At 32.7% G+C, this 26,790-nt stretch overlaps 2 protein-coding genes across 9 annotated transcripts in view; one reads left to right on the forward strand and one right to left on the reverse strand.

Moving 5' to 3' along the window:
* The window catches only part of LOC106668040 (golgin subfamily B member 1-like), a 36,448-nt gene extending 23,507 nt beyond the window's left edge, over positions 1-12,941 (reverse strand). For 3 of the 7 annotated variants that reach the window (XM_014396493.2, XM_014396488.2, XM_014396448.2), the window contains exons 1-14: positions 12,740-12,941; positions 12,407-12,531; positions 12,235-12,309; positions 9,198-9,326; positions 9,047-9,109; positions 8,876-8,988; positions 6,568-8,806; positions 6,298-6,477; positions 6,096-6,209; positions 3,085-3,231; positions 2,834-3,025; positions 2,418-2,555; positions 2,223-2,357; positions 2,024-2,167 (exon numbers count right to left, since the gene is read on the reverse strand). In XM_014396493.2, coding sequence (XP_014251979.1) covers positions 2,024-2,167; positions 2,223-2,357; positions 2,418-2,555; positions 2,834-3,025; positions 3,085-3,231; positions 6,096-6,209; positions 6,298-6,477; positions 6,568-8,806; positions 8,876-8,988; positions 9,047-9,109; positions 9,198-9,326; positions 12,235-12,270 — 3,630 coding nt within the window. In that variant the 5' untranslated portion in view covers positions 12,271-12,309; positions 12,407-12,531; positions 12,740-12,941. The other 4 variants (XM_014396457.2, XM_014396464.2, XM_014396472.2 and 1 more) reach the window with 4 other exon arrangements.
* The window catches only part of LOC106668082, a 31,094-nt gene that overhangs the window by 502 nt on the left and 3,802 nt on the right, over positions 1-26,790 (forward strand). The window contains exons 1-3 of one of the 2 annotated variants that reach the window (XM_024227067.1): positions 17,946-18,158; positions 19,746-20,863; positions 20,918-21,052. In XM_024227067.1, coding sequence (XP_024082835.1) covers positions 18,139-18,158; positions 19,746-20,863; positions 20,918-21,052 — 1,273 coding nt within the window. In that variant the 5' untranslated portion in view covers positions 17,946-18,138. Of the gene's footprint in view, positions 1-17,945; positions 18,159-19,745; positions 20,864-20,917; positions 21,053-26,790 lie in introns of those variants that run through there. The other variant, XM_024227068.1, reaches the window with a different exon arrangement.

Consider the following 26,790-nt stretch of genomic DNA (forward strand, 5'->3'; position numbering starts at 1 on the left):
TTTTTTTTTTAAATCACATATTATTTAAAAAATAAACAACCGGGCGGTGCATTTTTTCCTGCTTGAATGGACTTCTATCTAGCCATCATCAACTAGTTTATTTCAAATCGTTTGTTGTATGGAGACTGAGATCGGGGCTGCTGAGGGCAGGCCAATGAGCTTGAAACATACAGACTAAAATATTTACGCAGAAAGTAGTCAACAGGCACTCGATTATTCCTGTACAAATATTACATTCCCACCAGATTTCGAGTTAACATATACAGAGCAGTACGTTTTCAAGATTTATGAGTACATTGCTTAGGTCTTTTGTATATTTTAATTCTTGGAGAAACGAAAGACAATATTGACGGATCATGACAGTTTTTATTGCTAACAACCATAACGGCATGTACACAATACATAAATGTAAAAAGGTAAACTTTCCATTTCTCTCCTGTAAAATGTTCTTTTGTTAAGTTGTGTCACTTTTCTTGTGGGTGTGCGATATCAGCTCTCAAGGCAACATCACGACGACCTAGTATGCCCAATTACCCATATCCTATACCTATCCCGATTTATTTTGTACGTTTAGTTCGTCATCAAACACAAGATTTCAAAAAACAAACAAAAATCCTCCTTTCACCTTTCCTCCAAGGCTGCCTGAACGCATATTTGACCTTCTCTGATGTCTTTTCTAGAAGCATAGTTCACAGCATCATCAGCATACACAGCCACGCATACATTTCTAGGATTTGGAAAGTCATAGAGAAAGATGTGTGGTGATTAGTGACCGTTAATCGATATTTATTTAGAAATCGTGAGATGCGGTCTGGTGTGATGTAGGTTTCAGAAAAACATTTTCTTTATCGTGCCAACGTTTCGATCTTTATTGAGATCATCTTCAGGGCTCAAAGTGTTTATCTTCTGTGTAATTGTGCCATTCTTGCGTGTCGAGTCGAGCGTGCTGATAAAGAAAATGTTTTTCTGAAACCTACATCACACCAGACCGCATCTCACGATTTCTAAATAAATAAGAGAAAGATATCGAATAAAATGTGGGATATGACAGATCCTTGTGGTGTGCCAGTGAAGATATTATTTTTCTGCTGATGTGCTTTGATTTAAACATACCTTAACTTTATAGTTTTTAAAGGACCAATCTTTTTTAACTTCAATCTCAACCCATAAATGCAGCTACTGTGTGACTATTCTCCTCAAATCCTTTCACTTTGTTTTGAATTTAATTTACATATTTGGTGATAAGTTAAATGGTGTTTCAAAAAACCAAATTGATAAACTGGTATAACTTCTGTGGGGAATGGCACAATACATTTCTTAATGCATTTTTCAAAAATTTTTCTGCTGATAAGCTTATTGGCCAGTAGCTCTATGCAAGTTTTTTATCCTTCCTCGCCATGTGTAACATGATCACTTCTGCAAGTTTTCAGGTATCCGGGAAGTATCCTAAATGTAAGCAGCTGTTGAATACACTCACAAGCAACATTACGGTTTTCTGGGATTTTAAAAATAAAAAATGCCCAAAAGAAAAGGAAAAAAAATGGAAGCTAAATGAGACAGAAGAGTAGAATGACAAAATCGTTTGGTAGTAATAATGCTAGCAATTCAGCAACTCGAGCTACAGAAAATGGTACTGAACAGAGCATTAACAAGCAGAGAGTATTATCGAACCTGCTGCTTACGGGATCTGCAGCTAGAAATAGAATTTGCGTATATCTAGGATTCCAATTGATTTGCTATTTACAAGAATTACAATTCCCTTTTAAACTATCTCTCATTATAACGATTAATTAATCACCAAGACAAACGTAGAAATATGTGGGATAGGATTTTTGGGTTGAATGTTTCTCACAAGGACAATTATACATCGGTTTATCAAGAAATGAAAGTTTGCTTTTAGTCTTTACGATAAAATTAATAAAATTGCACCAGAGTCCATTTAAGCAGGTGGTGATCCTATGATGCATTGAAGAATGCACCATGCTATATAATTTGATTTATGTTTAAAATGTAATTAACCTACTTGTTTATTACAAGAATCTTCTACTTTTTCAAACAATTCTTTGCATTTATCAGCCTCATGTTGCAATTTTAGAAGAAGGATTTCTTCTCTATGCAATTGTTTTGCTGTATCTAATGATATCTCATATTGTTTGTTATGCTCTTCCTTAAAAATCAGATTTATTAGTCAGTTGTTTGTAATTATTAGAGATTTTGAATACCTTTAAAATTTTTCGAGCTAACAATATTTGGCAGTTGAAATTTTCCTCAAGGAACGTCTTCAATTTTCTAAACATCTTTGCCTCGGAATCGTTCAAACCCGATTCAATTGTTTGCACATCATGTTTAAATTTTTCCTGAAATAAAGATAAAATGAGTTTATGGTACATGATAATGAATTTCATTTGGAAATTTACCATCATATCGAGTAGCTCTTTAAAAGAAAGTTTATGTCGATCTTCAATCTTCTTAGGCAGTAAATTTACCAAGTGATCCTCGACAGCGTTTTCAAGATTCAATGCCTGCTGTCTAATTATTTCATTTAATTTCTCAATCTGAAAATTTTAAAAATTGTTTTTCAACCTCACCTCCACCAGGTGAAGTTCACATAAAAGATTTCTTCCTAAATCTTCAGTGGATATTTCTTTTTGACGGTGAGTACAAAAGTAAATTATATAGTTAAAACTATTACAAAACAATATCCCAATAAATGAAAACACAAATGGGAAAATGGCAAGGATATATTTGGAAGTATGTTTACATGTCGACCAACCCAAGGAGTTTGAATGGTATTGAGATTTTGGTTATCCTAGATCAATGAAAAAGTCTAGACCTGATTTTTATGATCCTCCTGTTGTTTGCTCAAATTAGTCGCAAATTGTGAATCATAGTAGAATTTTATCCTCTCCAGGGCTTTTTTATATTCCGTTTCCGCTTGTTTCAAAAAAGAGCTCTGCAATTGGAGTTGACTTTCACAAAACGTTTTATCCTTTTCGTCAGAGAGCAGATTCAAGTCTTTTTCAACCTGTAAGAACCGTTTAGTTATTGAAAAATATTTAAAAAATAAACAGAAAAGATTCATACTTCTTTATGGGCTTCTTGCAACTGCAAATTCTTTTTGTTCCACTGATTGTTTTGCTGTTCGTAACTCAGTTTTAACTCAGCATCTGCCAAATTTGACTGTACTATTTTCAGATTTTGATCTAAAACTTTTTTCTCTTCGATATGATCCTTGAACATAAAATTAAAAAAAATGTTTAACAAACAAATTCATGATGTATGATGAATACAATTTGTTGACGCCACCAGGAGATTTTAATGAGCCCGAGCAAGGAGACGTTAATTTTATTTGAGCTGAAGGAAAGGTTCATTTAGTTTATTTGTTGATGATGGAGGATTAGTAGGGTGATAGAACGGTTGGTTTTGGAGATCTACAAAAGACTAGTGTACGTTGATACGTTCAGTCGTGACGAGGGAAGTGGCTTTTTCTCCGTTCTGCGCCTGCGCGATGCCTTTTGTGATTCTCGGGAGACCTGCTCCGCCAACCTTACCGCAGCACTACCAAGAAGAAAGTGACTGTTTCCGACCCATGCCGCTTGAAGTGCCGAGGTACTCACCACTACCCTTCTGCTGACCTGTTGCCAGGACGACCTACCGACGCCAAGACGGGTATCGTTACTATCACCTGACAGCCTCCGTCCATCAACAAACCCAAATTTGTTATTTGACTCTCGAAATTGATTTGTATTTTGATTGATTTAGATTTTAAAGAAGTAAATTTTAGTTGTATTTTTTTTTTTTTTTGTTGATATGGAGCTCCGTCAGTTTAAGTTGCGACAACATTTTTATTTATAACTATTCAGAAATTGTGAGATGCGCTTTGGTGTGATGTAGGTTTCAGAAAAACATTTTCTTTATCGTGCCACGTTTCGATCTTTATTGAGATCATCTTCAGGGCCTGGAATTTACAAACATTGTTTTCATTTAACAAATACATTAAGGATGTGGAAAAAGTGAATTTATACAATGCAAAATTTTTTGCATTCTACCGCTTGACCAATTAATTAAGGTTTTTAGTTGAGATAAAAAAGTCAATTTGGGGGAAGTTAGTGTCCGAGTAGATCAGACGATAGCTCAAGTGGTAGAGCAGCGGCGTATCAATCCGAAGATCGTGGGTTCGAATCCCGCTCGTGCCATTGACTTTTTTATCTCAACTAAAAACGTTAATTAATTGTAATATTTTTTTATATTCAATCAAAGTATTTCTACTCACTCAAAGTGTTTGTTTTCTGTGTAATTGTGCCATTCTTGCATTACATCCCTATATCTGGACAAGAGAGTAAAACAACGTATCTATGAATGCAAAAAACCCTTGCAAAATCCTACAGCACTCACTATCCACTATTTTGAACACAAACACAATTTCGACTTCAACAATCCAAAAATATTACACAAAGAACAAAACAAACATAAACATAACTTTTTAGAAATGTTTTACATCAACAGAGATAAACACAGCATCAACTACAGAACGGATACATGTAAACTCAGTTGCAGCTACGCCAATATCATTAATAAAATTCAATACACACACACACGCACACGCGCACGCACGCACGCACGCGCACACACACACACACACACACACACACACACACACACACACACACACACACACACACACACACACATATATATCATCACATCACATTCCACATATCAAAAATTTTTCACATAGTCTAATTTTTTAACAATTTAGCTTTCCTTTTCCTATTTATCCCTTTCTATATAATATATAATCATGAAAGGATAATCTGGCCAAACCATTACCAACGTTTTTTCCCTTCGTTGGCTCTTTTCACCTCATCAAAGAAGCCGATGCCTTATACAAAAATGTCTTTCCTATACCGACTTCTTTCCCCATCCCTTCAAAATCCAACATATATAAACATAAAACAGCAATATCTCACTAGCACTCTCAACACGACACGCAAGAATGGCATAATTACACAGAAGACAAACACTTTGAGTGAGTAGAAATACTTTGATTGAATATAAAAAAATATATTTTGCATTATATAAATTCACTTTTTCCACATCCTACGTGTATTTGTTAAATTTAAACAATGTTTGTAAATCCCAGGCCCTGAAGATGATCTCAATAAAGATCGAAATGTTGGCACTATAAAGAAAATGTTTTTCTGAAACCTACATCAAACCAGACCGCATCTCACGATTTCTGAATAATTATCGATTAACGGTCACTAAACACCACACATTTATTTATAACTTTTCATTTATTTTGAATTTATGTTCCTTTTCTCATTTTATTTCATCACTCAACTTGAAATAATTTTATTGTCACATTAAAAGGCGTATTTTCCGTTTATTCTTGTGTTTTGTCTATTCCCCTGCAGTTAATATCAGAGTGTAGGCGAACCAGCCCCCATAGAGCATTGAGGATTACCCTTTAAACAAGAAGGATCACTCTACTCTACACCATTGATAATTTAGCAAGAATATTGGTCGTCTAAGATCATCCTGGTCAGTCTACTATCCTGGATTTGCCTATCAGACATGTTTTGGCTATTTTTAGAAGTTGCCTTTATTTCAGTTCATCTGAAGAATGATGAGCAAATGAGACAATATAGCTTTTGTTCTGCATCTTTTATGGATTGTTAGGTTTTTTCTATATTTCGCGATTTCCTAGTGTGGCAAATACAAGTCGGACACTCTAACCACCCGAACACCACAGCCCCTAGTTGTAGTATTTAGGATTGTTTTGTATGAAATGCATTGGATATTTTATAAACAAAATGTTAGGTTCATCATCTCACAAATTTCATTAGAATTTTCACAATAGAAATAAGAACTATTGTTATACTGTGATGGTGTTTTTCCTTGCAACTTTCTCCTGAGTATGCTAACATTTGAGATTTTTTATTTACTTTACTTCATTATGTGTTGGGATTTTATTAAATTGGACGAAGTGTGTTGGATATTTTAGCAACAATAAAGATGGTCGTAGATGATCAAGTTTATCGACTCACAAATTTCATCGAAATTTTCACAGTAGAAATAAGTACTATAGTTACCTTGATTAGAGCTTCTTTCTGTTCGAGATTGTTCTGCAAAAGTTGCAATTGCATTTCTGCCTTCCTCAGTTTGAACTTTTCTTCTTCTAGTTTCTTGTTAGTTCTAGCGATTTCCTACAATAAAAATAATGTAATCATTACAAAATTGCATTTTTTTATTTTTTGACGACAATCATAGACATCTAAATTGATTTGATCTAACCTGATTTTTGACACGAAGGCAATCCTTTTGTAATTGAAGATCGTTTAGTAGGTTTCCAGTGGATCTAAGTGCTTCCTCTATTCTTGCATATTGTTCTTTGTGATGTTTTATTTCTTGTAATATTTCTTTTTCTAAACTTTCAATGTGCAATAACCAACCTTCATCACACCCTTCATTTTTCTTTGATAAATTATAAAAAATACAAATGAAATTTAAAAAAAAATAAAACTTTTATATACCTACTTTTTTAAAAATTCTATTATTAAGTACCTGATAGCTATGAATAATCTCTTGTTGCTCGATTAATCGCTGTAGAAGTGCTTCTTTTTCACTTTGCAATTCTTGATTGAACTTCTTTATTATTTGAAATTGGTGTCTCGCATCGAGTTCTTGCTGAAATTCACCGATGTTCTGTTTTTCCATCAGACTGTTTTCCAATTCCAGCTTTTGTTCTATGACCTGTTTACACAAAGCAAAAAGTTCCTTTTGCATTTTTTCAACAAGTGGGACTGGGCTGTCAGTTCCCCAGTTGTTGTCTCGCAGATTTGTCAAGTAATTGACTCTTAAATTCAAAACCTCGGCTTCTTTTTCTAGTATTTTATTTCTAGAAGAGAGTTTGATTTTCTCTTGGAACACATCTTCCAGCTCTTCTTTTCTTAAGCACAATTCCCTCGAAATCTGTTCAATTTTAATGATGTACAAATTTTTAACTTCTGTCAGTTTATCCACTCTCTCGAGCAGTCTATTTTTACTGAAAAGTAGCGAGCGTACTTCACCTTTTAATAAGACAACTTCTTTGATTTTTTCATTGAAATGAGTCAATAACGTTTCCGTCATTCCAGTAGAATCTACTACTCCTGCTTCTTTGTAAGCGATCAAATAATTTTTACACTTTTCTTCATTTGCTAAATTTTCTTCTGCGAGTTTCTTATTATCATCTTCTAAACTTTTGACCTGCTCTTGAAGATTGATAATTTTAAGCTCGCTTACATTTTTCTGGTCAATTGCTTCAAACAGATTCCTTTTGACATCAGAATAATCTTCAATTTTTTTCTGCAACTGTTGCGATTGTACTTCAAAATTGGCCATCTCCTCCTTTAAAATGTTAGCACCGAATTCTGTGTCCTTGAGTTTCAATTCCAGATTCTCTATCTTTTTAATCAATTCCTTATTTTGCTTATCTAGATTTTGACAGTGTTCAATCCATCCAAGAAGGGAAAGATGCAATGGCGATTGATTCTTAACGGGACTTAATAAATTCTGGGAAGGTATGGCAGGATTCATACTTAACAAGTTTGGAGAAAGCATTGCTTCCCCTCCGGCTTGCAAATCTAAAGCATTGGACGGAAAAGGAGTTGAAGTGGCCCCTTGTAACATAAATTTTCCTATTTCAGCATTTTGTTTTTGTAAATTATAATCAAAGGATTCGTTAGTAGGTGTAGAGAGTAAATTTTCTTCTGCTGTTTGATCAGGTTCAACAGCATCTTTTTGTAATTGTGAGGTAGATTTGGTTGGAGTGGCAGATTCTTCTTTTGAAACTGTTTCTTTATCTTTTGAATTCTCCTGCACATCATAAATTATTTTAAAATCTTCTATCTCTTTTTCTAAAAGATCAATCTGCTCCTGATAAATCTGTTTACATTCGTCTATATTACTTCTAAGCATTTCATTTTCTTGGTACAGCTCTTCATTATCTTTATATAGAGCAAAATAACGATTTCCTAATTTTTCAACCTCAGAATAAGTTTTTCTAAATTTTTCTAATAAACGACTCAATAGATCCTCGGTGCATTGATTTGTTTCACTGTCGTTATCCGCACCTGTCAAAGTTGAGCCTGATGTAGAGTTTGTGTCGTCTTTTTTAGATTCAGAGGTTGTCAATGAACAAATAGCCTTGTGTAAAGGTGTAAAAGCATTAACTAAATGAATCATGTCGTTGTTGTGGGAGTTAATTAAAGCTTCGCGAGACTCTGTAACTCTGGTCAGCTGAGCATTATGATCGATGTCAATTTCATGAATTTTCCTTTGAAGATCTTTACAACAATGTTTCTGCTTCTCAAGTTCTAATAGCGTGCAGTTTAATTCTTCCTTCAACTGATCTTGCACTTTTGTACTTAAAATTAATTGATTGTTTAATTTGTTGATTTCTTCTTTATGAAGATTCGTTGCCTTTATATATTTATTTATTTCCAATTTCAATGCAGCCTCATTAGTATGACTTAAAGCGAGTTTTTCATTTAAAATATTTATTTGTTCTGGGTAATTAAAAGTCCTGTTATGCTCTTTAATACTGTTGATATTCTGTTTCAACTCTTCCAATTGCTTTTCATAAATTTGTCGGCTAGCTTTCAGCTCAACGTCATGGTTAACATCTAGTTCATAAAGTTCTTGAATCCTGTCAATCAGCAACTGTATTTGATTTTCATAAAAGGTTTCATTGAGTTTTAAATTCTTCAATTGTACGTTATATTGATCTTTCAAGTTGGCCATTTCTGCATCATAACTTGCCCTAAAATAATGTTCTAATAAGAAGCTGATACTTTTAAAACTTGAATAATTTTTTATGCAAGGAACTTACTTAATTTCTTTTGTAATTTGCTGCTGCCTAAGATCAAAGTCTTTTTCAGCACTGTTCTGAATAAATTCAACATTGTTCTTGTGTTTTTCCAGTGCCTTTTTTAACGAATTGATCTAAAATAGAAGCGTGCATTAAATTTTAAAATTCAAATACCAATCGGTAGATAATCACCTCAAACTGGCAATGTTTCGAGTAATTTTTCTCCTGTGCGAGTTCATTTCTGACCACATTAACCTAAGCATGAATGGCAGAGCAAATCCCTACTTTATAATCGAAAAATTTAAATTTTCAAAAATAGTTAAATAAATAAAACAAAACCTACCTCCTTTTGATATTCTTTCTGGGCACTTTCAAATTCAGAAGTGAGATTCAATACTTTTTTCCGTTCAAACTCTAGAGCTTGTTGGAGGTCGTTAATGAGTAAGTTCTGCTCTGTAATCCTCACCTCCAACTAAAACAACAAACACTATAAATGATGTTTGATAATATAGGACTGAGGGTCATTGGTTGAACTAGCACTGTCACTTGGTTTGTCCACACTTGTGGATTGTAACAAGACAACAGTTCAACATATAAATGATGTTACATTTTTGTATTGTAACATAAGTATGACCAAATAACCTCGGCCTATGTTATTTTTGTATAAAGGACAAAAGATCCAGCGCCAAACTGGTGAGAAGGTAGCGATTGTGCTTAATAAATACCTAGTAGACAATATAGAAACAGAAAGAAACACACACACACACACACACACACACACACACAAAACCTATTCAATGTATAAGGGTAAGATTTAATAAATTCTCCATAAGACTGACTACAGCCTTATGAACTGTGTCAACAAGGTGAGCCTTTATTACACTGGAGCAAAAGGGCTGTCTTGTAGCATAAGTCTACTAAGTCTCTTCTTCACCCTGGCAATATCTGCAAATGCTTTTGCCACTCTGAGTCTATACATGCATACATGTATCTCCTGAGTCTGCAGCATCCCATTAGTCCAACTATTATTCCAGTCCTAACTAACACATCCTCAATTTAGGACTTCTCCCATTTTAGAAAAACATTTTCTTTATCGTGCCAACGTTTCGATCATCTTCAGGGCCTGGGATTTATAAACATTGGTTGAAATTTACAAATACATGTAGGATGTGGAAAAAAAATTATGAATTTAAACAATGCTAAAAAATTTTAGATTTAAAAAAATTGAATTTATACAATGCTAAAAAAATTTACATTAAAAAAAATGAATTTATAAATGCTAGAAAATTTTAGATTTAAAAAAATTAATTTATACAATGCTAGAAAATTTTAGATTCAATCAAAGTATTCGTACTCACTCAAAGTGTTTGTTTTCCGTGTAGATGAGTATTCTTGTGAGTCGTGTTGAGAGTGCCAGTGAGATATTGCTGTTTTATATATATATTGGGTTGTCCGGAAAATAATGCAGGATTTTAAGTTTTCATTAAAAAAAATCTATATAAAATATTCTNTTTGATTAAAGAACATTGCTTTAAAGTAACTAGTTTCTTTTTTTTTGTTTAATACCAAAATCCTGCATTATTTTCCGGACAACCCAATATGTTGGATTTGTATGTGATGTACAATTGATGTTGTATAAATTCATTCTTTTTTTTAATCTAAAATTTTCTACCATTGTATAAATTCATTCTTTTTTAAAATCTAAAATTTTCTAGCATTGTATTAATTCAAATTTTTTTAAATATAAAATTTCCTAGCATTGTATAAATTCATTCTTTTTTTTAAATCTAAAATTTTTTAGCATTGTATAAATTCATTCTTTTTTTAAATCTAAATTTTTTTAGCATTGTATAAATCCATTTTTTCTTTCAATCTAAAATTTTCTAGCATTGTATTAATTCAAATTTTTTTTAAATATAAAATTTCCTAGCATTGTATAAATTCATTCTTTTTTAAATCTAAAATTTTCTAGCATTGTATTAATTCATTCTTTTTTTTTAATCTAAAATTTTCTAGCATTGTATAAATTCATTCTTTTTTTTATCTAAAATTTTCTAACATTGTATAAATTCATTCTTTTTTTAAATTTAAAATTTCCTAGCATTGAATAAATTCATTCTTTTTTTTAATCTAAAATTTTCTAGCATTGTATAAATTCATTCTTTTTTTAAATCTAAATTTCTTTAGCATTGTATAAATCCATTCTTTTTTAATCTAAAATTTTCTAGCATTGTATAAATTCATTCTTGTTTTAAATCTAAAATTTTCTAGCATTGTATAAATTCATAATTTTTTCCAACATACTACATGTATTTGTAAATTTCAAACAATTTTTATAAATCTCAGGCCCTGAAGATGATCTCAATAAAGATCGAAACGTTGGCACAATAAAGAAAATGTTTTCCTAAAACCTACGTCCTACCAGACCGCATCTCACAATCTCTGAATAATCACTGACTAACGGTCACTAAACACATATCAATTTGATAGTCAATAAAGCATTTAAACAGAGAAATATATCTGACTTCAATAACATAAATTTTTTAAGTGTTACATTTCTCTTGGTAAGATCTATACTTGACTACAATTCCCAGATATGGTCACCCCACTATAAAAATTCAATTCATGGAATTGAAAATGTGCAGAATAAATTCCTAAACTGTTCATTTAAAGTCCATTTAACCATAGATGACACAGTTACTATTCCTGTGCTACAGACCAAATTTTCCACGTTATCTCTGGAAGCAAGAAGGAACACCTGACTTAATTTTCCTATTCAAAACTGTGAACAACCAAGTTGACACCGTATTATTAAATAAAATTTATTTAAATGTCCCTGGCAAAAGTACAAGGAATACCAATTTGTTTTATATTCCCTTTCATTATTGTAACTATTCCTATTATGCCCCTATTGAAAGAGCTTGTCGTCTTGCTAACAGTAATGACATTGATTTATTTTGTGTCTCTTTATCACAAATCAAGACATTTATTTGTAAATTATAATTAGCTCGACAATGGGGTTGAGATGGGAAGTTGGTGTCCGAGTGGATCGATGTCATGATAGCTCAAGTGGCAGAGCAGCAGTGTATTTAGCCGAAGGTCGTGGGTTCGAATCCCGCTCGTGACACTGACTTTTTCATACCAATACCTTACAAAAAGATTAATTAATTGAAAAGAATTACAATTAGAACTGTATTGCTTCATGAAAATGGCCAAGTACTGTGTATACAAAAATAAATAAATAAGTAAAAAAAGTACACTTTTATCTGTCTCTCCTGTAAAATTTTCTTTTGTTAAGTTGTGTCACTTTTCTTGTGGGTATGCAATATGAATATGTACAGGGTATGAATAAAATAATAAAAAATATAAGAATGGCATACCTTGCTCGCAATTCCCTGTTGATGATTGGCAGGCATAATGTGCAGATCTTCACATATCTTCAATCACCAAATAAACTACAACAAAAAGAAAGACTGGCCTTGACTTTTTTTTATTATTACGAAAGGCAAAAGTTACAAAATCTAGGTCGAAATTATAATATACCGAACTTACTATTCTTTAGTCTTGTTGTCTGTATCGAAAGCCCTGTGACCTGTCATTCCCAGGGGCTTTCAAATGGTGGAAACGTCAAGAACTGCGAACGTCGTATTGAGGATGAATGAAAATCAATATCATACCTAAAAAGAGCCGAAGATATTAATAATATTTCTCAGTGGAGACCGGATGTAAAAACACTTTTAGTCTGGAACTCTGGAGAGATTTAAAAATAAACTTGAGGTTTCGTCTTGTAACAGTTTATCACTGACAGCCTCCCGCCTAATTCTCTGTGTTTACTCTTTTTGCCATAGCAATCCAGAATAGCCAATTGCTAAACTCTCCACTTACAATTAATTACGTTTCTCTTTCTTCTTTTTTTTACAAATTGGCTGGGAAATTTTGAAACGGGCCTATCCCCCAAGTCCTTTTTCAATCCAAAATATCCTTGTAATAAAATTTATTGTCCTTTTTATAAAACGTTAATTTTCATCCCAGAACATTGAACATTCATATGTTTTATGATCACACAACGAATTTAAAAGAAAACAGAATTTACTACAATTTAAAAACAATTTTACTGTTTTTTTCATCCAGATTTCAAACAAGACAGAATTTTTCTAATACGAGACAAAAAATTTTAACCAATAAGTACTTTATTAAATGAAAAATAAATGAACTATTAATTTTATCTCCTCCTACTTCTCTGACAGAACTCGGATTGTTAAGCTTTAAATTCTATCTCGTCTTCTCTCTCAGGTGTACTCCAAGGCTCTATTCTTGGACCTATACTCTTTCCCATGTTCCTAAATGATCTTCCATTTATTCTTAATTTCACTTAATTTCTTCTATGTGCTGATGACAAACCAAGAGGTCATACTTCTTCCTAGATATATTTCTATTTCTATAAAACCAACACAATACTCTCTTCGGTTCTAGTAAAATCCTATTATGGAATGCATTTTTCACTTCATGGAAAGTATCGGGTGTTATACGAATTAGAATTATCCTAATGTCAGCAATTGTGATGATTCTATGCTTTGGTTTGCGAGTAAAAAAATTTTTTTTTTGGGGGGGGGTTACACTGGCATATTATCCATGATTTTCTATTTTAATTTTACTGTCGAGTGGGATCGGTCGACCAGGACCAGGCCCTCGCCACGCGCCCGCACCCACTCACTCAGCTCAATCATCTTCTGAATTTGAATGGTTGAAGATAATCAAAATGTAACGTTTATCGACTTTAGAAATCTATAGATTATGTTGAATGCTGCTGGATTGTTGCTTATTAGAACAGATTCTAAGTTTATTGGTTTAGGAACGTTTGGAACTTTGCTCAGATTTTTTAGCATTTTATCCCTTTCATTTTTGTATTCTGGGCATTCAAAAATTATGTGAGAAGTATTTGAAGGGCAATCGCAAGTGGGACAGTTTGGAGATGACGCCAAACCGATTCTCTTCTTGTAGCTACCCCGTAGGCCATGATTTGTCTTCAGTCTAAAAATAGTAGAATAGAACTCTTTTGACATTCCTTCTGGGCTATCACCTTCTGAAAACCATGGTTTTTTCTTGAGCTCAGGGAACAGATAATTGCCAGATAATATTGAATAAAGAGAATAATTGCCGACATTTGATGTGTTGTATTTTTCTTGTCACAGATTTCTAAAAAACTTTTTCAAAAAGTTTTTCCCATCATCTTTAGGAATTTTAATGTCAAAGATTGGACCTGATGTTGCAGCCTCCTTTGCAAGGCGTCCACCGTTTTATTTTGCCATAAGCCTGCATGCCCTTTCACCCAACACAATGCCACCCTTTTTCCCATGATTTTTGTCTCTAGTAATTTCTCTGTTGATTCGATGTTTACTCATATTCAGATCCTAAGTAAAAAAATTATGTAAGGACCAGTCCTATTTTTTTAAAAATTATTTCCAAACAAAAGAAATAAAGGGGGGGGGTAGATTGTAAATAATCACCCGGTAAAATTATAAATTATTCTCTCAATAATACCACTAAACAGAGTATCCTGTGTCAAAGTTGGAATTTAAGGAGTATATTTTCAGTATTAATTAAAAACCTCCTAAAATTCTGAGTTTTTTATAAGAAACACTCATAATCCCAATTCATCATTGACATTGTACAAAACTCTCATTCATCTTATTCTTGAATTTTCTTCTGTTGTATGGAATCCACACTTCTCTTCTCATTCTGAAGATAAAGTTTGAATTTATTAGAATCATTCATTTTTTTTATTTTCTCTTCTTTCATTTGCAGAAATGTCTTTTTCTCTTTATATATCCCAGCACTAGCTGATACAAGGCGTTTTTTTATCTATTATTTCTTTACAATATAATATATATAATACTAAATTGTTCTGGCCTCATTTCATGTATCACGTCCAAAATACAGGCATTTATCTTTGTTTAGTGTACCCTTTTGTAAAACAAATTACATCCTTTATTCACCAATAAATAGAATAATGAGAGAAGGAAATAAGATATTAAAATATTGATGTTTTCCATCTAAATTTTAATACATTTAAACGAAAATTAAAGGCAACAATTTTATAGATTGTTTTGAAAGAAATATAGTTATATTATATAAAATTTAATTAATCTATTATATAAAATATTATGTATATACTATTATATAAAATATACAAATATATTTTATTGTTTATTATTATTAATGCTTGTTGTTGTTTTAGTATTGTTATTTTATAAATTTTGTTTATCTACTTCATAATTTTTTTTTTTTAAGCCTTTGATATATATTTTTTGTAAAAGGATCTTCAACTTATATACAGGGTGTATCAACTTCTATAGTCCACCCATTTAAATCAGAAATGATTAAATTTAGCAAAAAATGGTCTTATACAAACCCTAAGTTAATATGGGAGTAAGATATGTCCAAATGTTTTTTTTTCATGTAAATTTTAATACATTTAAACGTTAATTAAAGGCAATAATTTTATTGATTGTTTTAAAATAAATATAGTCCCCCCCCCCCCGAGAATCCAATCCGATTACACGACATTTGAAAAATGGCAAAAAGGAGGAAAACTTCAAAAGGTGGGGTTGAGATGGGAAGTTAGTGTCCGAGTGGATCGAGGTCATGATAGCTCAAGTGGTAGAGCAGCAGTGTATTTAGCCAAAGATCGTGGGTTCGAATCCCTCTCGGGCCATTGACTTTTTTATCTCAACTAAAAACCTTAATTAATTGTAATATAAGCAATAAAGTATATTTATAAATTTAAATAATTTTTAAATATGGGCAAAGTAACACGAGTAGATGTACATCCTGTATAAAAACAAAATCATTTTATTCGAAGTATTTACCTTCATTTACATTTTTCCCTATATATTTTCTATACATTTTTCCCAAGTTTGACCAACTTTTTTCTGCCGGAACTGAAGAATTCTGAGCTTTGAAATGAAACAAAATCTGAAAACGCTTTTTGACTTGAGCATCTTTTTTCAAGCACATTTTTCCTTTGACGAAGTTGTCCAAATTCCTAAAGGTGAAAATCTGTTCGAGACAAGTCTGGAGAATAAGGTGGATGCTTAATAACTTCATAGCCAAGCTCTTTCCGTTTATAGTATGTTTAGAAACATAAACACAAAAATCATATAAACTGGCGTTGCAGTAGAGGATTATGGGACCTTTCCGATTTACCAGTCCAAGTTGTTTTTTTGAGTAATTTTTTGTGCATTTCGTCAATTACCTTGCAGTATGGTGTAGAGGTAATGGTCTCATCTCTAGGCGAAAGGAGTGGTGAATAATTCCCGCCATTGATTACCGTCAATGTTTTTGGGTGTAAATTTGGTTTTGGGGTATGTCCTGGTCTTTTGTCAATGCTTAACTACTGCCCTGACCGAAGCTGATTGTCATAATATGATATGACTCCATTTTGAATGTACAATCTACTGGAAAAGTTTGTAACATGAGTTGCCAAACACCCTGTAGGAAGTAAAAATAAATAAATATAAAAATTAAAAAAAAATACTAATTCACATATCCTCTGGGTTTTATCCAAATTTAACGTTATTACAAAATTAAATCATGAAAACCTCTCCTTGTTATGCCGAAAAAAATTGAGAATTGAGATGAAGTAATTTTTATCCACGATCAAGAATCTGTCCAACAAAAATAAATTGGTTTGAAATGAAATTTGGTTGTTATCGATAATTAATTAAGGTTTTTAGTTGAGATAAAAAAGTCAACGGCACGAGCGGGATTTGAACCCACGATCTTTGGCTAAATACACCGCTGCTCTACCACTTGAGCTATCGTGACCTCGATCCACTCGGACACCAACTTCCCATCTCAACCCCACCTTTTGAATTTGAATTGAGATGGGAAGTTGGTGTCCGAGTGGATAGCAGCGGCGTATCTAGCCGAAGATCGTGGGTTTGAATCCCGCTCGTGCCATTGACTTTTTTATTTCAACTAAAAACCTTAATTACTCATGATTTATATTCTTTGTAAAAGGATCTTTGATCTGTATGTACAAATAATTAAATATTAACATCTTCAGCAATCTTAAAAAATTGTGATTGTAGGAATATCGAAAACTATCGCACTATTGTTAAGTGCTCTACAATACCTAAGATTATGGATTCCACAGTGGCGACATATTGAGCCTTTCATTCAACATGTTATTCTTCAGCAACATGGTTTCATGAAAGGACGCTCCAGTATAACCAACTTAGTTCTTTCCAAATATTTTAATGCTAAATCATTTGGAAAACGGTCATTATGTTGTCTGTTTTATGTATTTAAAATAGTAGAGCAAGTATGTTGTAGTACTCTGATAACATTGGGGCTAAATCAGAATTCACGAATACTCTGGATTACGGCATGGTCTTGAAAGAACAAATTCAGTTGTTACTACAAGCTTTCGACCTATTTTAACATCATCATCAGGGCAAAACAATCTTAAATATGTCCTCAAATTGACATAAGTTTTTCACAGACCTTTTCAAATTTCTTTCAAGACCAACTCAGTTTCAAACATTGTCAAGACAGTGGCACAGTAATAATCTATATTACTTTATTATTATTTACTTGACATTTTAGAAGAAGGTATGAGAAGAAGGATTTTTGTGTGCACTTTCTATTTGAAAGAGATTTTATCACTTGTTCTCAATATCCTGGAGTAAAATCATAAATTATGTTGAAAAAAAGTATTAGAAGAAAAAAGAATTGTGAGATAAATCTGAAATTTGGTCATTACCAATTGTTTTGGTCTATTCAATTCTTTGATTCTTTTAGTGTGAAGATCGCAACATGCCAAAACACATTGAACAGACTAACCCAGCAATTTTGGAAAACCAAAATGATCAAATTTCAGACATATTTATCGTATTTACTGCAGTAAAAAATTGGAACAGAACTTTTTTGAATTTCAGTCTGCTTAATTTTTACTTTACAGTAGCATGTAAAAAATATAAATGTATAAAAATAAAAGTTGTATAAGTTTTTCCTTGAGCTTTTAAAATCATTAAAGTATTACACATCACTATGAGTCACAGTGAATGGTACTTTTTAAAATAAAGCTCCAAGTATATGACAACTCTTAAACTTAATTTGTTCCACAAAATAACTTAAAACAACAAACTAAATCCATATTTTCATGTTTACATATGTTTATATTGTGTCAACTAAAAGTAGTGGCGTTCAATAGGTAGTTATACAAAATATGATCCGGTTTAACTGCGTTTAATTGCTATGCACAACATTTCCGATGTGTTATGACGATTTACCTTGTGTGGTGAGTATTTACACAACAAAATAAACATGTGTTGCACCATCTGATGGCAAAAACATTTTATGCAACATTTTTTTCTTTCATAATAATAAACATGTACAGTATAAAATAATTGCAACTGTTAGCCGGTCACCGAGTCACTTCAAACCCACTCAGTCCAAAGAAAAACAGATAAAACAGTATATGAGAGTTTGCGAGAGAGAAAGAGAGAGAGAGAGAGAGANGAGAGAGAGAGAGAGAGAGAGAGAGAGAGAGAGAGAGAGAGAGAGAGAGAGAGAGGGAGAGGACAGGGGAGAGAGTAATGTAAATAAAAAATATAGGCTAAGAGAAAAAAGTGAAAAACAAGGGAGAAAGAGCAATGCAAATAAAAAGAGATGTAGAAAGAAAACAAAACAAAAAATAAGGGCTAGTGCGAGAGAGAGAAAGAGAGAGAGAGATACAGTATAGCCTGAGAAAAAGAGGAAAAAAGAGAAAACAGATTATGAGTGAATGCGAGTGAGACTGAACTGAAAAAAGAGAGTGATTTAAAAAAATGATAATTGTGAAATACATAATTCTCATTATTACATATAGAAAAGACAACAAAACCAACTAGTTGCTACTACATAGGAATAATTATTGTTAATGAAAGATAAAAAAAAGTTTTTATAAACTTTAAATTCAATATAATATCATCCTGTAATATTATTTTATATTAAAAATCAGGAAAAGCAGTTCATCCTTTTACTTTTCGCTTTCAGAGTTTTCAGCAGTTTAAGCGTTTTTTATAAAGTAGTATCTAGCTTTCGCATGTAACGCAAGAAAATAAACAAAATCAGAACAATTTATAAAGAACCTCAATTCTTGGATTCTTACTTTCGTTTGGACCGCAAAAAGGAACCCTCATAAAAAACATAGAAAAGTCGAAAGGAGATTCTATAAATTCAATTTTTTTTTTAAAGTTTTAAGACAAACAAACAACCTGGACCATCACAAACCCTCTCTTTCTTAGATTTTCTTTTCTTTTCTTATCTTTCTAGGGTTTTAAACCTATTAATTTCTTTTACTTTTTCTCCAGGCAAGTCGTGATGTTTTATGTTATGACATAACCAATTCTCTTTTTTTATTCTATTGCTAGCCTCTCTGTACCTCAGGGAATCGTCAATTCAGGATAAAATAAAATAAATAACAAACGCAAATACACAGAGACAAAATAAAAATCTGATAGTCTGGCATTCACACTACCCAGTCATATCAATCATTGAGGTATTGGTGTTTTTGAAAAAAAAAAGCCCATTTATAAGTATGTCGGGTTCAAATCCAGCAGCCCTGCATTATTTTATATCAATGAGAGCTGTGTCAATGCCTGAACCATTGTGGCTACTGATGTCCCCACAAAGTTTCATAGTTAACAAAGGAACTGAGAGTTTTCTTTCAAACTGGCCTTATACCTGATTTTTAATATAAAATTATAAACGTTAGCTACTCACAATGATGTAATAAAATTGCAATTATCAATATATGTTTTAACACAAATTAAACAAATTTCATATTATTAATATTTTATCTTTAAAATATCTTAAAAATATATAAGAATATTTTATTTTTTAGGTTCATTTTACATGGCATAGTTCCGATTCATTCAAATCCATTTACATACAAACAGTTTCAACCCTTTCAATATTCTAGCTATGGAGGGTATCCAAAACAATCCAAAATTATCTACAACAATAATTATATGCCGTTAACAAACTTAAACCCATATAAGGTCGGTCAAACATATTCTCAAAACATTTCACCTAACAACAAAGAGAAATTGAGAAAAAGTGATAACGACAGAAAACCTATTGTTACAAACAACAAAAGCACAAGAGTGAATATTTCTCTTTTCCTACCTCCAAAAACCCATCTTAAAAAGTCAAAAGAGTTTTACAAGAATCTTCACAAATTGTTTTCCAAATATGTGAAAGCTGAAGATACAGGAAATAATCCAAATGGTCAGATTAGAAATGGTGATTTTCAACAAAGTTTTCCTTCAGAGATATATTTAAAAAGGAACGGAGATTGGGCTCCGTCAAACGACAACTCGTACGCTTGTAATGGTACACTCTCCCTTCATTATGAACATGATATTGATCCAACTTTTAGAGAAAATAGTATGAATAACAGAATCAGACTAAAGAAAAGAAACCGTAATGAAAAGAATGGACCACTTTCTTGGAATGATTATATAGAAATGTCAACTATTAATATTGATCTTGTATATGATCAAACTGAACCTCCAATTTCAGCATTTTATAAATATGAAAAAGACGATGATTCAATTCCTCCAAAGATCAAGACAGATCCGATTATGTGGATATCAAAGTTGCCTCAAATTAACCAAAATTTAAACAAGGAGACTAGTAAAATTCAACTGTGTGAATCAAAAAGTGATTGTGAAAAAAGCTATAAAGTAAAATGCATTTGCTCCTTATTTGACATGATTAATAAAATCAATACAATAATAATTAATAGCAACAATCAAAAAGAACTGTTGGAAAGAATAAGCAATTTGTCCTGCCACAACTACATACCTATAACGGTAGAATATAAAATCCCTACGGCAATGAATCCTCGGTTGATTTATACAAAAAGAAAAGAATTGGTCGTAGATGCGGAAACTGGTCCTAAAGAAATTTCCGATTCGACGATAAAACAATTACTAAAAAGATCAATCCCGAATGAAGGTAAGTTATATTTTTTAAAAAAGAAATATCTCATTATTGATTTATTTTGTTTAGGAGTTGACTTTTATGCATTTGCAAGTTCCAATATTGAGATACCGTGTTTTTCAAGTGATGAAATGCTGCTATCAATAAATTCACCAGATTCTGTTCAATATTTGTGGGCTCATGGAGATAATAAACTTATTACAGGTGAGTCGTTAGTTCAATTTAATTATTAAATGTTATAAATATAAACAGTTAATTAAGGTTTTTAGTTGAGATGAAAAAAAGTTAATGGCACGAGTGGGATTCGAACCCACAATCTTTGGCTAGATACGCTGAGTGGATCGAGGTCACGATAGCTCAAGTGGTAGAGCAGCGGCGTATCTAGCCGAAGATCGTGGGTTCGAATCCCGCTCATGCCATTAACTTTTTTTCATCTCAACAAAAAACCTTAATTAATTGTAATGTATTAATTGGTCAAGCGGACCACGAAATTAGTGAATTTAATAAACAGTTATATTTATATTATGAAGAAGTATATTTTTTCTCGGGTTGTATTGACATCTTTGACTTTTATGTAATCCACAATTTTAAAAAATCATACAGAGAGAGAAAATTATTGCCATTGTGTTGTATGGGAAAATATGTCTTACTCCTAGAGGGAAAAGCCTGGCCTGAAGGATACACATGAAAGACTTGGAAAAGCTTTCGGAACTTGTAAATAGCCTTAAGATTAATGAGAAACTCTAGACAAAAATGGTAGTGCACTAAAGAACAATAAATTTTGTGCTATATTCAACAATAAAGTGATTAATAATCAACAGAGGTGGGATGCAAAACTATTTAAAAGGGTTGAAATTATGCTAAACCTGCACTTATCACCAGTTGTGCAAAACTGTTGGTTTTTCTAAGAAACTTTCTGACCTTGCTTAAAAATCAGCCAAGGAAAGTTCGACGAGGATGGATTCATCAGAAAATGGATATAAATGTGATGTAGCTCAGGACAGTCATGCGGAAAAGTTCATCAAATTTTTGCATTAGTATTGCAGAAACTAACAGCAGAACTACTAAATCTGAGTTAGGACTTGAGTAATAGTTTGAAATGCTAACTGGGGACTGCAGACTCCAGAGGCATATGTATAGACTCAGAGTGGCAGAAAAAAGTCTAAGCAGATATTGTCAGGAAAAAGAAGGGACAGCATAACATGTCTTCTGTTGGTACAAAGGCTTATAAACTCAGATTCTTACTTCTGGAGAGGAAAAGCCCGGGCCTGAAGGATACACACAAGATCTTAGAAAAGCTTTGGGATTTTGTAAAAAATCTTAAGCTTAATGAGGAGTTCTAGGCAAAAATGGTGATGACTATAGACTGGTCACAGTGCGCAGGTCATGCCGATTCTTTCTCTAATCCAATGGAACATCCCTTATTCCAATTATTCCTAAATATTTTATTTTAAAAGCTTTCCCCCTTGTACCGACTTCCCAAGATAAGACTTTACCAACACCCTTCACTCCCACCATTGTTAAATCCCTCCTAGACCTCCCACCAGGGTATATAATAGGACTGATTGTAATATTTGACGAGTCTGTTTCCCGTAAGCCTGTAGCTATTAATTTTTTAATACAGAAGTTAATTTTTCCTCTGCCCGTTTAAGTCTACTTTTACCCCAGTCTCCACCCCATAATCCTGACGTTGGTTATCATACTAATTTAATATTTTAACTTGGCCAATCTGCAAGTCTATTCACTCCAGTTTTGTCTGTCTTTAGTGGTTAGTCTTTGCTTTATTTTGCAGTAGTGATCTTTTTAAATTTTACTTTATTCAATTATAATGTGCTTAATATTCAACAGAGTTGGGTTGCAAAATTTCTAAAAGGGTGTCGAAATTATACTAAACCTGCAATTATCACGAGTTGTGCAAAACTGTTGGTTTTTATATGAAAATTTCTGACCTTGCTAAAGCATTTTGTTCAAATAAATTATTTAATATTATAAACATAAACGGTTATAATTGTATTAAGAAGAAGTATATTTTAACATGTCTTTTGTGTTAAATGGTGTTGTAATTGACATATTCAACTAACATGGAATCCACAACTAAATTAAATCAAACCGAGTGTGAAATTTAATGCCATTGGTAAATGTAAACTCTCTTTCTGGGTGAAAACATCCCTTTGGCTATACACAGCGATTCTGAGACCCATGATAGACTGAAGATCGGTGGTTTGTTGGACCACCACAGCTAATGGCAGTCAAGATTCCCAGTACTTGATTATTTGGAGATCGTGAGGTGCTGTCTGGTGTGACGTAGGTTTTAGAAAAACATTTTCTTTATCATGCCAACGTTTCAATCTTTATTGAGATTATCTTCAGAGCCTGGGATTTATAAACATTGTTTAAATTTTACAAATACATGTAGGATGTGAAAAAAATGGATTTATACAATGCAAAAAATTTTTAGATTCAATCAAAGTATTTCTACTCACTCAAAGTGTTTGTTCTCCAGATTGAAGTATTTTATTTGAGTTTTTGATTGAATATTTTTTTTTTTCCAAATGGTAGATCAGGGATGAGGCCAGGAAGACAGAAACAACATTAATTTTCTTGTCGAGCTTTCAGCAGAATATATCGCCTTCATCAGGACTTCGAAAAAAATCGTTATACTATATGAACAGGTACATGTGTGGATAACGGAGGTTTTACCGGCTATCCGTTATCCACACATGTACCTGTTCATATAGTATAACGATTTTTTTCGAAGTCCTGATAAAGGCGATATATTGTGCTGAAAGCTCGACAAGAAAATAAATGTTGTTTTTGTCTTCCTGGCCTCATCCCCTATCTAGCTTTTGGAAAGAAAACAATATATTTAAACTGAGAAGGTTGATCAATCACCAAAGAAAATTTTGATTGAATCTAAAATTTTCTAGCAATTTATCATGTGCACACGCTGGTCGGTCGCAATAAAATTTGGTTAAATAAAATAAAAATACAAAATAAAATAAAGTACAAAATAAATTAAAATACTAACTTGTTAACTGTGGCTGGATTTTCTCGACAACCAGGGAGGAGAGCCGTTTAATAGCTAGAACCTGCAATAACTCTGGCCAAAGATAAAACAGAATCCTAGTCTATTAATTACCTTAGGGGCTCCGTCCGAACCCTGTATGATGTGTCGCATTAAGGATGCGGGAGGAGACACTCGCGTTATTTTGAACGTGAAATTAACAAAACGAAAGAAAAAAATGCTTCTTGAAAATAAGAGAAAAACTGAAATAAAACTAAAAGAAAATCACTCTTGGAGGCTAATTAACAGTGGACTGTATGGAAGCGAGACGGAAGCAAACAGGAATAGAGCAGGACTAGGCAGCAACAGGATAGGATTGTGGGGAGGGAACAGAGCTAGGATAAATTCTAGATTAGCGGCATTTCGGAAACAAAATAAACAATTATAATTTGCGATTTTTGGCACGAACATATCAATTCATTCTTTTTTAAATCTAAAATTTTCTAGCATTGTACAAATTCATTTTTTACACATCCTACATGTATTTGTAAACTTTAAACAATGTTTATAAATCCCAAGTTCTGAAGATGATCTCAATAAAGATCAAAACATTAGCATGATAAAGAAAATATTTTTCTAAACCTACGTCATACCAGACCACACCTCACAATCTCAAAATAATCATTGGCTATCGGTCACTAAACACCACACATTCTCAGTACTGCTCATAGACAAGCAGTGTTCAGGCAATGCGAATGACCTGCAATTCTGGAAGTCCTTCTGAATCTACCACCATTAAAATTCTTTGCCCAGGTATGCAGGGACAGGCTCCAATAAATAGCCTCCTTACACAACAAGAATAGGAAAAGCATTGGGGGAAGCTGCAGGCAGGATTTCAGGATGCGCCTATTGGTGCCTAAATTCAGATTTGACAAAAATAATAATAATAATTTTCTGGCGGAGCAGACTGAGAGAACAGGATCCCAATGCATATCTGGATATGGGTCAAGAGCTTATGTTTAGGAAAATAAACCAAGTACTACGATTCATAAAAGCTTTTCAAACTGTGCCAATGAGATTAAAAGGTATTGTGAACAGAAGAATAGGACAGCCAGACCGCACTGAGGACAATTATCAGTAGTAAAGACCAGAGTTGTTTAGAATTGCATCAGGATCCTGTCAGACATTGCAAAAAAACAACAAAATTACCCTAACCAGGGCAGAGGGGCAAAAAAGAGGCTGATAAATTGGCCAAAGAAAGTTCGATGAGGACATCTACTGAACCCTTTTGTTTGACATACCAAACTGTCAAAAACTTGGATCCATCAGACAATGTATTAAAAATATGCCCACCATTCAACCATTCAAAAGGTACATAATACTTTTATTTGTATTTTAGTACGTATAAATCACAATTAGGAATATTATTTATTATAAACTGATTAAGAGTTTTATTGTGTTTTATCTGATTAAGTTTGTTTGAAAATAAATATTTAATGGGGAACTGAGATGGCTGAATGGCTATGATACCTGACTCATATTTGCCATGCTAGCATTCCTGGGTTTGAACCCCAGAATAGTCAATGGAGTTTTAATTAGGAAAATAATATTGCAAATTGATTTGACCCCTCGCCCACCAGCAGTTGCAGTTACTTAAAAGGGGTTGAAATTATGCTAAACCTGCAATTATCACGAGTTGTGCAAAACTGTTGGTTTTTCTATGAAAATTTCTGACCTTTGGAAAGCAGTTAGGAATTGTTATTTCAGTAAAAAGTAAAACAAAGTACAGTAAAAATTAGATTAAAAATAAGAACATCCAAGGGACCGTCTGAACTTGGTTCTTAAACCCGAGATTTGCTATATCTGGTAATCAATTTTTTTCTGTTTAATTATTGATCAATTTTTTGAAAGTTGGAGGCTCTGGAACTACTTTTAAGGGGTTGAAATAAGCAATCCCATTTAGTAACAAGTTTGGAACTAAAAAGCGTTTGTGAATTTCAAGCCCTGTTTAATTATCCTTGTTTAGGTTTTAAGATAAAAAACAAAAAGATTAATCACAAAAATTTTATTTACTGCAAAACTGAAAAATAGTCTGTAATATTGGTTTCTTTATTTTTTTTTTTTTTATGAATGTAAAAAGCATTTTCTGTAATGGTGACAAGTTCTTTCACAGTCAATTTTCATAGATTCCTCTGCAAAATTGTCATTACATGTTAAAAATTTATTTACCACATTTATAGCTGAGAACATTTCCTTCAAAGTGGGGCACGAAAATTCGTTTGAATCATCTGTTATGGCATTGTCTTCTTGTAAATCATTTTCTTCTGCTTTGACCCCTGCAACAATTTCTTCATCTGTGATGATTTCATGGGTAGTAAGACTCAAGTCTATGTCTTCATATCCTTGAAGCAAACTGTTTTCAATGGGCAACTCTTGAGCCCAGTTTTGAAGTGTTTCATCCTGAAAGTCTTGGATTTGAAGAATATCAACAGCATTGTCAACCAAATCACTGAGGAAGCCAGCATGCCAGAAGCAGTTTCCAAAAACAATGGAATTTCTTTGCCGAAATCTCTGGATCCATGAGGTTGAACATACAAAATCATTTTTATTAAAAAGTTTTGCAAAATCATTTGCTTTTGCTTGCAAAATAGGTCTATTCAAGGAATGTTTGCACAACTTTGAACCTTGAACCACTGCAACAATGCTTCTTTGAATTCTTCTTTTAATTTTTGACGGTTCTTAAAAATGTTTGAAATGATGAAATGACTCACCTTTAGTTCATTCGCCAAAGCTCCATTTTTTCTCCATTTTCCAAAGAAGAAATTATATGGATTTTTTCCTCCACCGTAAAGGTTTTTCATTTTTTTTCGTTCATTGCACCGTCCTGTTTGAACAACTGCAGAGGACTAAGAAAGAATGTGTAGCCAGTAGATAATGA

Source organism: Cimex lectularius, unplaced genomic scaffold (assembly GCF_000648675.2).
Source record: "Cimex lectularius strain Harlan isolate CLEC.00 unplaced genomic scaffold, Clec_2.1 scaffold67, whole genome shotgun sequence".
Classification (NCBI taxonomy): Eukaryota; Metazoa; Arthropoda; class Insecta; order Hemiptera; family Cimicidae; genus Cimex; species Cimex lectularius.